General features: G+C 38.2%; 1 protein-coding gene across 11 annotated transcripts in view; it reads right to left on the reverse strand.

Moving 5' to 3' along the window:
* Positions 1-16,882, reverse strand: part of MLIP (muscular LMNA interacting protein) — a 144,130-nt gene that overhangs the window by 111,838 nt on the left and 15,410 nt on the right. For 10 of the 11 annotated variants that reach the window (XM_053222673.1, XM_053222682.1, XM_053222678.1 and 7 more), the window contains exon 4: positions 1,446-3,011. The exons of the other annotated variant lie outside the window; for it this stretch is intronic. In XM_053222673.1, the coding sequence (XP_053078648.1) occupies positions 1,446-3,011 (1,566 nt within the window). The remainder of the gene's footprint in view (positions 1-1,445; positions 3,012-16,882) is intronic. 11 annotated transcript variants of the gene reach the window in all.

Genomic DNA, 16,882 nt, shown 5'->3' on the forward strand with positions numbered 1-16,882 from the left:
TCTGACTTATTTCACTTAGTATAATACCGTCTAGGTCCATTCATGTTGCTGCAAATGGCAAGATCTCCTTTTTTACAACTATATAATGTCCGTGTGTGTGTGTGTGTGTGTGTGTGTGTGTGTGTTGCATCTTCTTTGTACTTTCATCTGTAAATGGACACTTAGCTTGCTTCCATATCTTGGCTACTATAAATAATTCTGTAGCAAACATAGGGGTGCATATATCTTTTCAATTAGCATTTTTGTATTCATTGGGTAAATATCCAGTAGTGGAATTAGTGGATCATATTGTATTGCTATTTTTAATTTTTTGAGGAACTGCCATACTGTTTTTCACAGTGACTGTACCAATTTATATTTCCACAAACAGTTCATGGTACCACATTGTTTCATCTATATGTGGAATCTAAAAACAAAGCAAAAGAAAAGACAAACAAAAAACCAGATTCTTAAATATAGAGAACAGATTGATGGTTGTCGGAGGGGAGGTGAAGTACAAATTTCCGGTTATAAGTTATATAAACCACAGAGATGGAAATACAGCATAGAAAATACAGTCAGTAATAGTCTAAGAGCATTGTATGGTAACTACACTTATGTGGTGAGCACTGCACAATGCATAAAACTTTTGAATCAATTTGTTGTACAGCTGAAGCTAATATAACATTGTATGTCAATTACACTTCAATAATAAAAGTAGAAAATAAAAAATAAAAATAATAAATGAATTAATGTATGTCAGTATTCCATTCTTGCTCAACGGGCTGCTTCAGAGCATTTAGAAGTCAGTATTTCTCCTCTCTCAATTCTATTTTCTTATACCCAGCCTACCTACCCTTTCAGTATTCCATAATTACTAAGTATTTAGAGTTCAAAATAAATCAAATATAATATTCACATATAAAGGAAATTTCTATTTCTTTTTGCTCTATATGTATATAGCTAAATCCATACTGGTATGGATTTTAGGTGGTGCTCAGGAGGAGCAAAAAAGAAATCAACCTGATAAAGGGGGAAATTTTTACACTGATCCTGTCTACTATTCTCAGTACAGGATGCTCTGATGGACAATAGGGTCCATGAAATTAACTAATCAGAAATTTATCATAGTCTCAAATTCAAACCAACTGATTTATATCCATCCCATCTTTGTGATCAATGATATAACTCATTATGCCTGAAGAAAAAAAATACCTTGGAGTCATAGATATAAGAAGTTACTGTAACAGGAGGATTTGTAAAATCAAAGAGTTTTATCAAAACATGCACATTTTAGATAGATCATAATTCACCTACACATTAAAATATACCAAATCCTAGCTCTACTTACACTTTCTATAACTCTTGTAAGAGCAGAATGAATATCATAATTATTTTTCCTCTGGAAAAAAAGATTCTCCCATATTTCAAAATAAGCATGCACCATGCAACATGCAAAAGAATACCTTGGGTTTCTTATTTTCAGGGCCTGTTGACATGGACAATGCATAAGGTGAAATCAGCTCCTTGGTTCTTGTTAGAGAGATGGGAGGTGATCGGGTTGAAACAGATGACCTGTGGTTGGATACTGAGCTTTCAGATTTTCCAAGTCTTGAAGGCAAGGTACCACTGCCACAATTTGGGTACAGTGTTGGACTGAGCTGGAGCGCCTGGGTCGGCAGATTAGCACGAGGGAGAGGGGAGGACCCCAGTTTGGGAAGAGAGGCAGAGCTAGCACTGGAGACAGGGGTTGAAAGAGGAGTTGAAAGGTTCTGCCCCTGGCCACCTAGCTGTGGGGCTGCTCTCTTGGATCTGTTTATCAGGTTTGAAAGAGCTGGGGAAGGATGGAAACATTTCTCTGGAGAGGAGAGCATGGCTCTTTGGTTAGTGGGAGGAGATAGAGAAGATAATGCAGAGGAGACTGATGTAGGATGTATGTGAATATTCCTGGGCTTTTCTGGGCCCCTGAGGTCAACATCCTGTTTGCCCTTCAAAGAAACAGGAGGAACACTTGGTGGAACAGGAGGAAGTCTTGCAGAACTGGATGTATCAGTCTGTAGCAGGGAGACTGTTGGGTTGCTCTTCAAAGAAGTGGGTGACATTTTCTCTACATTCAAAGAAATGAGGCTGCTACTGTCATGTTTTGTGGGAGAAAGGGAGCATGCCTGAGAAAGGGGAGTAGATTTGGCCAGAAAAGGTAAATGGAAGGATTGCTGCCTAAGTTCGGAAACCTGGTGTTCCCCCTGCTCTGGAGACCCTGCTCTCAGGGAGCAACTAGAGAGAGATTTCTTAGGTGTGGGTGGGGTTTGTTTTGCTTTTTGATCCAGAGTGAGTGTGGAAGAAGCCAGAGAGTTAAGAGAGAAAGTGGGACAGGATGCAGGGGAAAAGGGTCTTTGGTGAGAAGGATTTGACTTGAGGATGGCAGTGAGAAGAGAAAGCCGGGAGGGCACTGGGGATTTCACCCCTGACTTTGAGAGATTTCCACTAGATGACACTTGGCTACAGATAGTGGAAGAAGAGCCATGGAAAGAGGAGGTAAATGGTTTTGGACTTGGAGAGAGTGAATGCGTGACAATACGGACTGGTATGTATGAGGCCGAATTTGACTTCAGAGAAGCACTGGAGGATGGTGAAGGAGAAGTGGTTCCTGGGCTTTCTCTGGGGCTAAGGACGTGCGAACTTAAAGTTGTTGTCTTCTTCAGAACTTCAGATGCCAGTCCAGGTTTCTGATCTGCTGCACTCGGACTGGATAAATTAGAACCTGATAACTGAGTGGAATGGGGAAACTGTAACGTCGAGGAGGTGCCCTTCGATGCAAAAAAGGGTGAAGAGTGAGCAGAAGTTTGAAAATACGTAGCTGTTTCTTCCACCAAGGCCCCACTGACATCCAGCCTCCTAGTGTGGAATTCCTCTAGCACAGAGGCTCCGTCGAGGTTAACTGGGTCAGGTGGCGTTTTCTGATTAGTTGGAGAAACAAAGGAGAAAGCAGGTGGTTTACAGGCAAGCTGCTCAGAGGTAGTGGGAGAAGTTAACTAGAGGAAAGAGAAATAGACAGATTGTAATAGGAGATTACTTGTGAAACTATCAAAATATTCTTGTCACTTGTGTGTTTAATGAAACAGTCCTATTAGTTTACACAAAACAGGCCCCTTAAACCTCCATAAAAATGGAAGAAATTCTGTTTTGCAAATGAGGCATTGCTCATTGCTTTAAATTTGAAATAAAATATAAATAAACTGTGAAGTGTTACATATTATGCCTCATTTATTCCCTGTAAGGACATTAATATAAAATTGTACATGGATGTTTCCATTTGGAAAGTAATTCACTGACAAAATCTAAAATAGTTATCTTGACTCGGAATTGTGTGACTTGAAAAGATTTAAATCACCAAAGTAAGTTTCAAACTTCACTTTGAAAACTGAAATAGATTTTCTTCCATTGTAAAAATATAATAGTATATAATACAATAATATAATAATACAATGACTACAATAATATAATAATGATTACAATCCCTAAAAAGTTTAACATGCTTAAAATGTTTAAAATTCTAAAAACTTGAGGTACTTCTACATGTTGTACAAGTTAAAAAAATGACCAGAACTCAAAAGATGCAGCACCCAACATCAACATGATCAACATCAACAATGATAAATTGAGATAGTGAAAGCAAGGCTTGAAATAAGAGAGCAAAAAACATGTTCCCTAATTATTTGCCGGAATGAACATTTAAAAAATGATATGGCTTCTACTGGAAAAAGATAGGTATGCTTTCATATCAAAAGAAGCCAGAGTACTTTACAAATGTAATCTGCCTTAAACAATGCAACCCACCAATCCCCTGACATATTAAAAACAAAACAAAACAAAATGAGAAAGAAGAAAGAAAGAAAGAAAGAAAGAAAGAAAGAAAGAAAGAAAGAAAGAAAGAAAGAAAAGAAAAGAAAAGAAAGAAAGAAAAGAGAGGGAGGGAGGGAGGAAGGAAGAAAGAAACGATCATTTTCAAGAGAGTCTAGTAAGGGCCTGTGAAATAACTGGGTGTATGTATTCTTGTGCTATTTTAAAGATCACCCAGTACTTTAAGACAGTACTAAAGACAAATGCTAAAATTATAAATGATTTGAAAGCCAAATCTTTAAACACAGGTCTCCCTGCAAAATTATTTCTTTGATTCTATCAACTTATAAGAGAATTTAGGAAATATCAGTTATTCAAAATGCTAATATTTATTAAATGATATTATACTATATAATATCTTATTGTATATAATATATATTGCTTTACATGGAAAGAAAATATATGACCAAACAATTAAACTTAGCAAAAGCCTGCTTTACAAATTCAATAAAAGATATTTCTTGATTTTTTTTGTAATATGTTAAGTGTCCATCAGACCTACTGTAAAGATTTTCATATCATATACTTTTGAATCCTAAAAATATTTAAAACTGATAAATGCAAACAACTCACCCTAAACTTCTAAGTTTCAAGTAAACATACTTAAAATAGATCTTTCTTTTTATGTGTCAATTCATATGTGTACTTGCAACACAGAATTCTTGTTACACAATTAATATTTGAATACATTGGCATTACCCAGAATATCTGAAAATCAGGGATAATTTGATAATCAAGCAGAATTCAATCAAATTGAGAAAGAAGCTTAACAATTCCCTCACATCAGCTTTACTTAGAAACAATTCTGCTTAGCCAGTGTTCATATAACTGATTCATGTGATTAGACATAAGTGAAAGTTCTTCTGTGATTATTTCCAATGATTGCGCTCTTATCACAAAAAGAATGAAGAAATTTCAAGACTGTGTAGGGTGTCCTTGCATGTTATGCTATAGTTTTTGGTAAAGAATTTTGTAAATTAATAACAACAGCCACAAAATTCCATTCCCTTTTCAGTAATATTTCCAGATAACTTCAATTTATACAGCAAATTCATTAATTTATCCAGATTATCCATGAAATTATGATGTTAAAATCATAAGGCTATAATTTTGAAGGTCTCATTCAGAAGAAAAAACTGTTCCCTCAACTTTCTCAAGACTATGGCTTCTAATTACCAAACATTCTACTGCAGTGAGTCATATTTTACCTAATATAAATAATTCCATTTTGTTGCACTGTTGAATAGTTGATTATTGAAGAACTTCTAAGGAAACGACTCTGAAAAGTCTAAGAATGTTTTTTGTGTTTGTATTAACCTACATACATTTTTATTGTATTCTCCTATTCAATATATTAACAAGTATTTGCAATATATTTGTTTCTAATTTGCAAATACAGCAGATGTTATCCTAATTTACATTAATTAAAAAATACAGCACCATACTTTTATAAAATTCCCAGGAGTGAAGAATTATTTTTTTAATGAAAAAAATTCATTTTCCTAAATTCCTCTCAATGGGTTAAAAAAAAAGTAGTTAAAGACATGAATAACTTTGTGCAGAAGGAAAGAATGTATACCTGTCAAATGCTCAGTCAGCTCAGAATAGGTCCTTCATTTACCACTACCCTATAGATCCTTTACCAGTGATAATTAACTTCTCTAATGATGTCTACAAATTTCTATCCCTTCATCCTCTTCCATTATAACATCTTGTTTTGTTCTCTAGGTTTGTTAATGATGCTCTAATTCCTTCTCCTCAAGGCTATTCTCTGTCTTCCTCATCATTTATTTCTAACGTGATCTTTGTTGATCTCTTTGCTTTAAACACCTCTCCAAAGCTACCCTCAACTATGTTCTCCAATTCACAGCCTTCTTCTGATTCCTTGAGTTCCCTTACCATATACTTCTTCCAAAGTTATTCCTAACTTCTTCTTCTAGAAAGACTATCCTGAATTCTGGAATACATTCACAATAATCTCAGTAAGAGAAGATTCTTGTAGTGTTCTGCTCTCATCAAGTGGATGATCTGAATGCTAAATCCACTCTTGGATCCTGTATAACAGAAGCCACCAGTTATTCGAACAACCAATCTCTCTTGTGGAGCTGTTATAATTTTAGTCAACCTAAATTAAGTGCTTCCGTATATATTCAATTTTTTCTAATGAGTCTTAGATTCCAAAGCATCTGAATAAAAGCAAGAGTGATTGATCTGCTGTCTGAATAGTTCCCAAGATTAGGATGGCACAAGAAACTGATCCATATAGTAGAGCTCTTGCTCCTAAATCTGTACAGCTATGCAAAGTAAAAACTTTAGATTCCATTTTGAGCTTATATGCAGTAATTACATTAAAACACCTTGGCCTCCTAAACACACCTATTTATGGGTCATCTCACTAATGAACACTCATAATATCACTGGGCAGATAGATTCTCAGCCTTTCAAACCTTAACAATTTAAATAATATTTCTGGTGTTTCTACCTCTAGTTGCGCTCCCATTTAACCTAGCATTAGAGCAACTTTTTAAAATCTAATCAGAGCACACCTACTCTCAAGATGTCATCAAAACTTTCTCCATGTATAATGTGAATTAAGTAACTTTCCTTCATGACAGAGTCCCTCTCTTGCTATCTCATCTCATCTCTCTCATCTCCTACTATTTTCCATCTCAGGTTTTAGAAATACTTTGTTCAATCTCAACCTTCCGGCCAGTATTGTCAACATTATAGCTACCTTGTTCTTTTTCTAATCCACTTGCCAAAACTTCAATCTTAAATCAATCCTGCTGCCATTATGCTCCTACACCTAATCTACTTAAAGCGGCTATGAAAATAATAATAATAACAAAGGGCTTCCCGGGAAGATGGTGAAGTAGGAAGATCCTAGGCTCACTTTATCCCAGGGATACACCTAAATAACACCCACATCAGTGTCAATAACCCAGAAAAAGACCCAACAACTGGCAGAACAGACTCTCCACAGCTAATTGTAGAGAACAGGCCACACCAAAGAGAGTAGGGAAAGTAGAGACACAGTTGGGAGCCAAACTGACCCAGGGGACTGTCCTTAGGAGGGAGGGACACCATGAGTGCTGAGAGGGGAAAGGAGCAGACCCCATACCACGTGCCCTGGGCACAAAGTACTTGCAGTGGGAAGAAAAATCCCCATAATATCTGGCTTTGAAAATTAGGAAGCCTAACTTCAGGAGTGCTTACAATCAGAGGGGCTTGACACCTGGAAATTTAAGAATCAGCAGGCTCAGCTCTGGGAGAACAGAAAAACAATAGGAAATTGAGTTCCAACCCTTAAAGAGACAGCACAACAAATAGCCCTGCTTAGACACAGCATAAAAGCAGCAGTTTGAAAAATGCCTGGAGTTGGGATGCCTAGGTGGCTCAGTCGGTTAAGTGTCTGACTCTCAATTTTGGCTCAGGTCATGATCTCATGGTTTTGTAAGATTGAGCCCCAAGTCAGGCTCTGCACTGCCAGTACAGAGCCTGACTGGGATTCTCTTTCCCTCTCTCTCACTGCCCTTCTCCTGCATGCTCTTTCTGAAGATAAATACTTTTTTTTTAATTTAAAAAAAGAAAAAGAAAGATTCCTGGGGTACACAGATTTGCTTACTAATCTCAGAGCATGTGCTGGAGGGGTAGGTATCTTTAGGAGACACCTCTAAAAACAAAAGAGCCTACCCCCCAGCCTACATACAGGGATATGTGCAGGAACCAGCATAGAACCAACACTATCCACCTAGCTCACTAACAGGATGCCCCACCCTCCTGCTCTTTTGCAAACTCACCTCATCCAACATGCTCTTGGAGGGAGTCCATGCAAAGCCATGTTACAAGCATGGCAGTGTGAAAGCAGCCTTGAAAGGGGCCAGCACCACCTCAAAATGCCTCCTTCCCCAGGGAGGGGGAAGAAAATCACACACAACATTCAACTCTGGCCATAACAATGGGCTGGAGGCAGGTATCTTCTCTAAGTGCAGGCAATACCCATCAACAAAGCTTTGCAGAGAATAACACAGCAAAAGCACTCTGCTATTTAGTACCACCACAGCACTGGCAAGTGTCTTGTCTGACTCAACTCAAGCCCAAGGCAACACCAGACCAACCCACTAACAACATAGGGGCCTAATTCTGTCCACAACAGGCAAAGAGAGCCTTTGAAAATGACTAAGCTGAAGGCTCAGCCACAATAATAGGGGAACATGCAACATATATAAAACACACTTCTGAATTTCCAGGTTCTGGTGAACAAGGGACACTGCACGATAGGGCACTGCGGACCTCTTTTTCTCAAGGCCACTACTTTCAAGACTAGGAGACTTATAGCCAACTTTGCTAACACAGAGAAACAGACAGAGAGTTAGACAAAATGAGGAGACAGAGGAATATATCCCAAATGAAAAAAACAGGACAAAATCACAGCAAGAGAGCTAAATAAAACAGAGATAAATAATATGCTTAACAGAGAACTTAAAGTAATGGTCATAAAGACTGTCACTGAACTTGAGAAAAAAGTGGAGGATCTCATTGTGACCCTCCACAAAAAGACAGAAAATATAAACAGTAACCAATCAGAGATGAAGAACTCAATAACTATAATTGAAAGTACATTAGAGGGAATAAATAGTGGACAAGAAGAAGTAAGAAGAACAGATCAGCAACCTGGAGGAAGAGTAATGGAAAGCAATCAAGCTGAACAAGAGAGAGAAAAAATAATAATAACAATAAATGAAAATAGATTAAGGGAACTCAGCGACACTATCAAGCATAATAACCTTCACATTATAGGGAACCCAGAAGGAGAAGAGAAAGAAAAGAAGAAAGAAAATTAACTTGAAGAAATAACAGCTGAAAACTTCCCAGATCTGGGAGAGGAAACAGAAATTCAGATCAAGGAGATACAGACAGACCCCCAAAAAATTAACCCAAGGAGGTCTACACCAAGACACATAGTAATTAAAATGGCAAAAAGTAGTGATAAAGAGAGAATTTCAAAAGCAGTAAGAGAAAACAGTTATGTATGAGAGAGACCCCATAAAGCTATCAGTGGATTTTTCAGCAGAAATGTTGCAGGCCAGAAAGGAGTGGCATGATATATTCCAAGTGCTGAAAGGAAATAAAACCCTACAACTAACGATATTCTATCCAGCAAAGCTATCATTCAGAATAGATAGAGAGATAGAGTTTCCCAGACAAACAAAAGTTAAAGGAATTCATTACGACTAAACCAGCCTTAGAAGAAATATAAAGGGGACTCTTTGAGTGGAAAGGAAAGATATAAGTAGGAGTAAGAAAAGCTGGAAGGATAAAAACAGTAAAATTAAGTATATCTATAAAAAGCAGTCAAGGGATTAACAGAAAAAGGGATGTGAGGTATGACACCATATACCTAAGATGTGGGGTGGGGTTGGGGAGAGAAGTAGAAATTTAGTGCTTTTGCAATGGGTGCAAACTTAAGCCACCATCAAATTAATACAGACTCTATATGTATTAGATGTTATATATAATTCTAATGGTAACCACAAAGCAAAAACTGGTAATAGATATACAGAAAATAAACAGAAAGGAATCCAAGCATACCACTAAAGAAAACCAGCAAACCATGAGAGCAGAGAGCAAGGGAAGAAAGAAACAGAGAAGAATTACGAAAACAACCATAAAACAAGTAACAAATGGCAATGAGTATGAACCTAACGATAATTATTTTGTATGTAAATGGACTAAACACTCCAATCAAAAGACACAGGGTAATGGAATGGATAAAAAAACAAAAATAAGATACCTAGGAATAAACTTAACCAAGGAGGTGAAAAACCTGTACTCTGAAAACTGCAAAACAGTGATAAAAGAAACAGATGACCCAAAGAAATGGAAAGACCTTCCACGCTCATGGGTCAGAAGAACAAATATTGTTAAATGTCTATGCTACCCAAAACAATCTACAGATTTAATGCAATCCCTATCAAAATACCAATAGCATGTTTTACAAAACTAGAGCAAATAATCTTAAAATTTGTATTGAACCACAAAAGACCCTGAATAGCCAGAGCAATATTGAAAAAGAACAAAACTAGAAGTATCACAATCTCAGATATCAAGATATACTACAAAGTAGTAGTACTCCAAACAGTATGGCACTGGCACAAAAATAAACACATGAATCTAAAAGAACAGGATAGAGAGCCCAGAAATAAACTCACAATTATATGACCAGCTAATCTTCAACAAAGGAGGCAAGAATGTGAAATGGGAAAAAGACAGTCTCTTCAACAAATCGTGTTTGTAAAACAGGACAGCTACATGCAAAAGAATGAAACTGGACACTTTCTCACACCTACACAAAAATTAACTCAAAATGGATTAATGACCCAAAACCATGAAAATTCTAGAAGAGAGCACAGGTAGTCATTACTCTGGCATTGGCCATAGCAACATTTTTCTAGAGGTATCTCCTGAGGCAAGGGAAATAAAAGCAAAAATGAACTATTGGGACTACATAAAAATAAAAAGCTTCTGCAAAGGAAAGGAAAGGAAATAATCAACAAAACTAACTTACAGCCTATGGAATGTGAGAAGATAATTGAAAATGATATATCTGATAGGGGGTTATGATCCAGAAAATATATATAAACAACTTACACAACTCAACACCAAAAAAAAAAGCCAGTTAAAAATGGGCAGAAGACATACACAGATATTTCTCCAACACATCCAGACGTATGAAAAAATGCTCCACATCACTCATCATCATGGAAATTCAAATCAAAACCACCATAACATATCACCTCATACCTGTCAGAATGGCTAAAATCAAAAACACAAGAAAAAAGAAGTGTTGCCGAGGACTGGAAAAAAAGAAACTCTCGTGCACTGTTGGTAGGAATGCAAACTGGTACAGTCACTGTGGAAAACAGTATAAAAGTCTCTCAAAAACTTAAAAATAAAACCAGCATATGATCCAGTAATTCTACTACTGGTTATTTACCCAGAGAATATGCGAACACTAAATGCAAAAGATAAATGCACGTCTATGTTTATTGCGGCATTATTTGTAGTAGCCAAGTCATAGAAGCAGCCCAAATGTCCACTGATAGATACATGAATGGATAGAGAAGAAGTGGTACACACACACACACACACACACACACACACACACACACACGCGAATATTACTCAGCCACAAAAAAGAATGAAATCTTGCCATTTGCAACAACATGGATGGATCTAGAGGGTATAATGCTAAGTGAAATAAGTGATTTCACTCATACGTGGAATTTAAGAAACAAAACAAACCAACAACAAAAAAGAGATAATAAAAAAGAAAAAACAGACTCTGAACTACAGAGAACAAATTTCCCCCAGAGGGGAGAAAGTAGGGCTGGGGAGACTGGGGGATGGGTGAAATAGATTAAGAGTATACTTATCACATGAGCTCTGAATAATGTATAGAATTGTAGAATCACTGTACTGCTCGCCCAAAACTAATATAACACTGCACATTAATTATACTGGAATGTAAAAAAAAAAAAAATGGAGAAAAAAAGAAATAAAAAATAACACAGCCCTTTTGATTGGCAGGGCCACTGCACTTGACCTAGGAACTTGTCCCTTATGCAGATATCAGCTGAGAGTGGAACTGAATTCCCTGAACCTGTGCAGAGGAAGGCATCTTTCTCTCACATATGAGCTAGAAGGCACTTTAGACTGTCATCATAAAGTTAAGGTCTTACAGTCTCAGCTGGGCCCTGTGCTTGTCAGTATTTTGTTGTTGTTGTTGTTGTTGTTGTTGTTTTCTTTTGTTTTGTCCTCAGCTTCCCATCCTGTCCTGAACAACAGGTCTTCCAAAAGTTAACACTCTCCATAAACCCTGTTCTCACCACTCCTCTTGTTGTACTCAATAGATGACCTAGATTCACTTTCTCCAAGGAAAACTGAGATTAACAGGAAAATCTATTGTTTTCTACATCTATTCTTATTCTTTCTCCTTCCTTCTAAGGGAAAATGTTGACTTTTCAATTGTTTAAAAGGTAAATTTTCCCTGTGTACTCTGAATCACAGCAGCTCTTGCCTTCTTTGGAATCTTATTTCATCAGTTATGCCCCTTGTGCTACGTAGCCATCCTTTTTCCTTTTTATTAGCTGTCTCATTTGTCTCATAAATATAAAGCAGAATGCTTCCAAACTTTAAAAACATAGTAATAAATATTATGCGGTAGATTATAAAAATGCCCCAGATTCTCTACTCTTTTCATAAAAAAGGCAAAGTCCTCCTTTCCCACCCGCCTCCATCTCAACTGGCCTTAAGACTTGTTTTGGCCAGTGGGACATTAGCAAATGTGACACAAGAAGCAATGGCTTGAAAGACCCAAATGCCTTGGAGCTTACTGGCTTGCTGAGGACAGAACATCACCATGACGTGAATGCGCCCAGGCTGGTCTACCGGAGGATACAAAACCACATCTCAGCTAACCATCTACCAGCTGACCGAGCAGCCAATTGCAGACAAGTGAACCACAGCAAAGATTAGCTGACCCCATCACAGATACGCAGAACCACCCACCTGAACACAGCCAAACTTCTGACCTGTAGATATTTGAGCCAAATAAATGTTAGCTGTTTGAAAACACTACATTTTGCTTGGTTTGTTATGCAGCAAATGCTAACTGATAAAAACATGTGCACACACGTGCACCAAGAGTTTTGTGGATCCTGTGGATCCCTTCATTTCAGACCCATGTTGTTTTCTTCTGACACCTGTACCATACAATCACTGTATTGATTTCCTTACTTCACCCAACACACCTTAAAGAGACTTCCTGATGAGCCCCACCCTTTTATTATCTCCGCCTCTTTTCAAAGGAGCAGAATCCATGACTTGCTTCTAATAGAATGTGGCAAAGGTGAAGGCATTTTTCAGATGTAATTAAAGTCCCTGGTCAGCTGGCTTTAAGTTAACCAACAGATTATCCTGTGTAAGCATGACCTCATTAAGTGAGCTCTTTAATTTTTTAAGTTCATTAATTTATTTTGAGAGAGACAGAGGCAGGGTAAGTGGGAGAGGGGCAGAAGCAGAGAGGGAGACAGAGAAGCCCAAGCAGGCTCCGCACTGTCAGCATGAAGTCCAATGGTGGGACTCGAACTCGGGAAACCATAAGATCACGACCTGTGTTGAAACCAAGAGTCAGACGCTTCACAGATGCGCCCCAAATGAGCTCTTTAAAAGAGGGTCAAAAGTTTAGAGATTACAGTGTCAGAGATTTGCTTTCTCACTGTCAGCTTTAAGAAGTAAGCTGCCATGAGTTCTGCAGCCTCTAGGAAAAGAATTCTGCCAATAACAAGAGGGAGTTGAGGAACAGATCCTTCCCTTGCAGGGCCTCCACATGAGAGGGCAGCCTGATCCCTTAACTTCAAACTCAGGAGGCCCTGAGCAAGGAACTGGTTCAGCTGTGCACAGACTTCTGACTACGGAAACCTTAAGACAATAAATAGGTATTTTATTAAAGCCAAGAAATTTATGGTCATCTGTTATGCAGCAATAGAAAACTAACACACTTCCCAGTGACCTCTAAAGAGTTTTTATCCCCTACTCTTCCACAGGAACTGTTATCACCAATGTCTACAGTGATTTTTTTTTTCTATGCCCAGGAGGCACTAGGGCAAAACAAATGCCTTATCGTTTCTGATTTCTCTATACAATCTGACCTCCTATCTCTCTCTCCTTTTTAAAGCTGTTTTATCTATGGCTTTTATTTCATCACTGTCTCCTACTTTATCTCCTGTATTCTGATGAGTCCTTTTCAGAGTCCTTGTCTTCTTCTACCCGCTTCTTATAAGTTGGCATTTCCCTGGTTGTTCGCACTATCTGAAATGTCCAGGCCCTAGGTATCTGCCAAGAAAACTTGTATTCATCATTCACATTGGGCTTCTACAGTGTGAACCTTCCTGATGGTGTGGGCTGATCTAGGCATCCTCCCCCTGAATCTCCCCTTGTTCCTAGAACGTGTTCCTTTTCATTGTCATTGTTTTCAGGTGCATCTTTTTCAAATCCCCTGAAGGCAGGTCCTGTCTTTTACAATTAATTCCCTTACTCTCCTGTACCTGGCATATTACCTTCATGCAGGAATGAAGAAACAAAGTGTCTAGTGGATATAAGAACAGAATGACAGACTGCTAGGACCTAGAGTCTCATCACCTTTCTTTGAAGAAAGCCTCATCAGTGACTGTCCCTCCTTGTTCTTTTTTTATTATTTTTTTAATGTTTGTTTAACTTTGAGAGAGAATGAGAGAGAGACAGCGTGTGAGCAGGTGAGGGGTAGAAAGAGAGGGAGACACAGAATCCAAGGCAGGGTCCAGCCTCCAAGCTATCAGCACAGAACCCAATGGGGGTTCAAACTCATGAACTGTGAGATCATGACCTGAACCAAAGTCAGGAGCTTAACCGACTGAGCCACCCATGCTGCTCTGCTCTAGACTCTGATTGGTGAAGATGAGCAGAGGAAGGGGAGAACAGGGACTCCGACATCCGGTTCAGTCTTTATTTCGCCAACAAGGAAAAAAATTGAATTCTGACATCAACAAGTCAGGAGACACTCCTGTTAATAGGAGCCATCAACTTTCTGCTGGAATCGTCAAAGCAACTTGATTTTCCATTAATGTACTTTCTCTGCCCCTTAGGCTAATGGCACAATTGATCTCATCCAGAGGAAACAACCTGCTACCACTGGGGGATCTCAAGGGTTCTGCCAGCACAGAGCAGATTAAAGCCTGGGGGCATAAGGAAAGCTTCTATGTCTAATGCCCTAGCCAAATAATTTGTTGTAATCTCTTTGCCATGGATCCATAAAATCTAGGTACTTAATAAATATGTATGCCAGTGTCCTAATTTCCCACACTTTTATGTAAGAACAACCTTTATTTAACCCAGCCAGTTTTTTGACCTCATTTTCCATGTCTTCTCCTTTGTTCTTATGCCCAAGCTACAGTTGAACCAATATAAAACCTCTGCCTCCTTACAAGTTCCTTACCCTGAACCCCCAAACACGCTGCCATCTGAAATTCTTTATTTTTTATTTCTTTTGAGAGAGACCGAGAGAGAGTGCAAGTGAGAGAGGGGCAGAGAGAGGGGGACAGAGGATCAGAAGCAGGCTCTGTGCTGACAGCAGAGAGCCTGACATGGGGCTTGAACTCATGAACCTGCCTGCTAGATCATGACCTGAGCAGAAGTCGAATACTTAACTGACTGCATCATCCAGGGGCCCCTCTCAAACTTCTTAAATATAGTAAATCACCTGTGGAGAACATACCACGAGCCAGGCACTGTTCTAGGCACATTACATATATTATCTCATTTAATCTTCACAAGGGAGGTTGATATCATTACCCTATTCTATGAATGAGGAAACTAAGGTTTAAGATTCCAAGTAACTGTCCAGAGGAGCATGGCCAGTATGATGCCTCTGTCGTTCCTGCATTCCCATACCATCTCTCCAGTACATGGTCTCCTTTCCTTACCATCTATCCCTATCTTAGCTGCATTTCTGTCCCTATCACCCCCCTCATACTGCTTTCCTTAAGGTCACCAAATGACCTTCTGATTCCCAGATTTAATAGGCTTTGAGGGTCCTACTTTATCTGACCTTGTTTTGTATTTTATTTTTCCTCATGCATTATTTATAATATTTTATTTTTTTAATTTATTTGATGTTGTTTATAGGCTATTCTTTTTGTTCAACATCCCTCCAGCTTTCATTGCATGAAACCCCTTTCTGCAACTTCCTTTGTCCCCTCAGTCCCTGTCATTGGCTTCTAGTATTTCATAGACCCTTCACATTTTGCTATTTCCTGGTTTGTATCTTGTTTCTTTTAGAGAGAGAGAGAGCACAAGTGGGGAAAAGGGGCAGAGAGAAAGAGACAGAGAGAGAGAGAGAGAGAGAGAGAGAGAGAGAGAGAGAGAGAGAGAGAATATGAAGCAGGCTCCAGGCTCAGAGCAAAGCCCAATGCAGGCCTTAATCCCACAACCCCAGGATCATGACCTGAGCTGAAATCAAGAGTCGGGAGCTCAACTGACTGAACCACCCAGGCGCCCCTTTTCTGGTTTGTATCTTATGTCTTTTTGTTCTACATTCTTTCCATGAGTAAATACCTCCACCCTCATCAATTTATATAGCAAAATCTCCAGTCCCGCATTCCTCTTCTGTTTTCCAGATTCATACTTCCAGCTCCTTCCTAGGGAATCATGCTGTGCCACCAAGGTATCACAAACTCTGCATCAGATGTCTTATCTCTTGCTATCCCTTCCCAAGACCTATTACTTTTCCCTTAACTAATGATATCAACATTCATCCAATTTTCCTGGTTATAAATTTCATTCATCCTTGATTTTTCCCATATATGTCAATGAAAACTGCTTACCCTGTAAGTTCTTTTTTTAATTCCCACTGTTTGCCTCAGCTACAGGCTTTATCATATGTCTTTCAGCCAAACCACTCTGTTTGTTATGTGTATATTCACTTCTCTGTTAACTCTTAATACTATCCCGAGGTAAGACGATTCTTAGACTTTTATATCATCATTCAAGATGTCAACACTCAAAAATATTACTCCTTCTTTCTGAATTTTATTTGAGAGGATTTTAATTCAATTGCTTATTTTATACAGCATTTTTACTTTTGACCTACACTTTAAAGTTTTTAATTGTCTAGTGATTTTTTTAACATAATGTGCTTTTATTTAAACATGCCACTTCCGTGCAAGTATTTGGGACATAAATATATTCAACCCAATATTTATATTGACTATATTCATGATAATATAATAATCACTATAGGGAACAACATGTTTAATAAAAATGGATTTAACATGGACTTTTACCTCTAAAGACTTTACAATCTGCTAGGGGAGATAAGGTATGCACCTAAATAGTTATAATACATGCTGAAATAGGATAATTGTTATAAAAGATGTACCAAAAGAAAAAAAGACAAAAAGAAATA

The sequence above is a fragment of the Acinonyx jubatus genome, chromosome B2 (genome assembly GCF_027475565.1).
Source record: "Acinonyx jubatus isolate Ajub_Pintada_27869175 chromosome B2, VMU_Ajub_asm_v1.0, whole genome shotgun sequence".
Classification (NCBI taxonomy): domain Eukaryota; kingdom Metazoa; phylum Chordata; class Mammalia; order Carnivora; family Felidae; genus Acinonyx; species Acinonyx jubatus.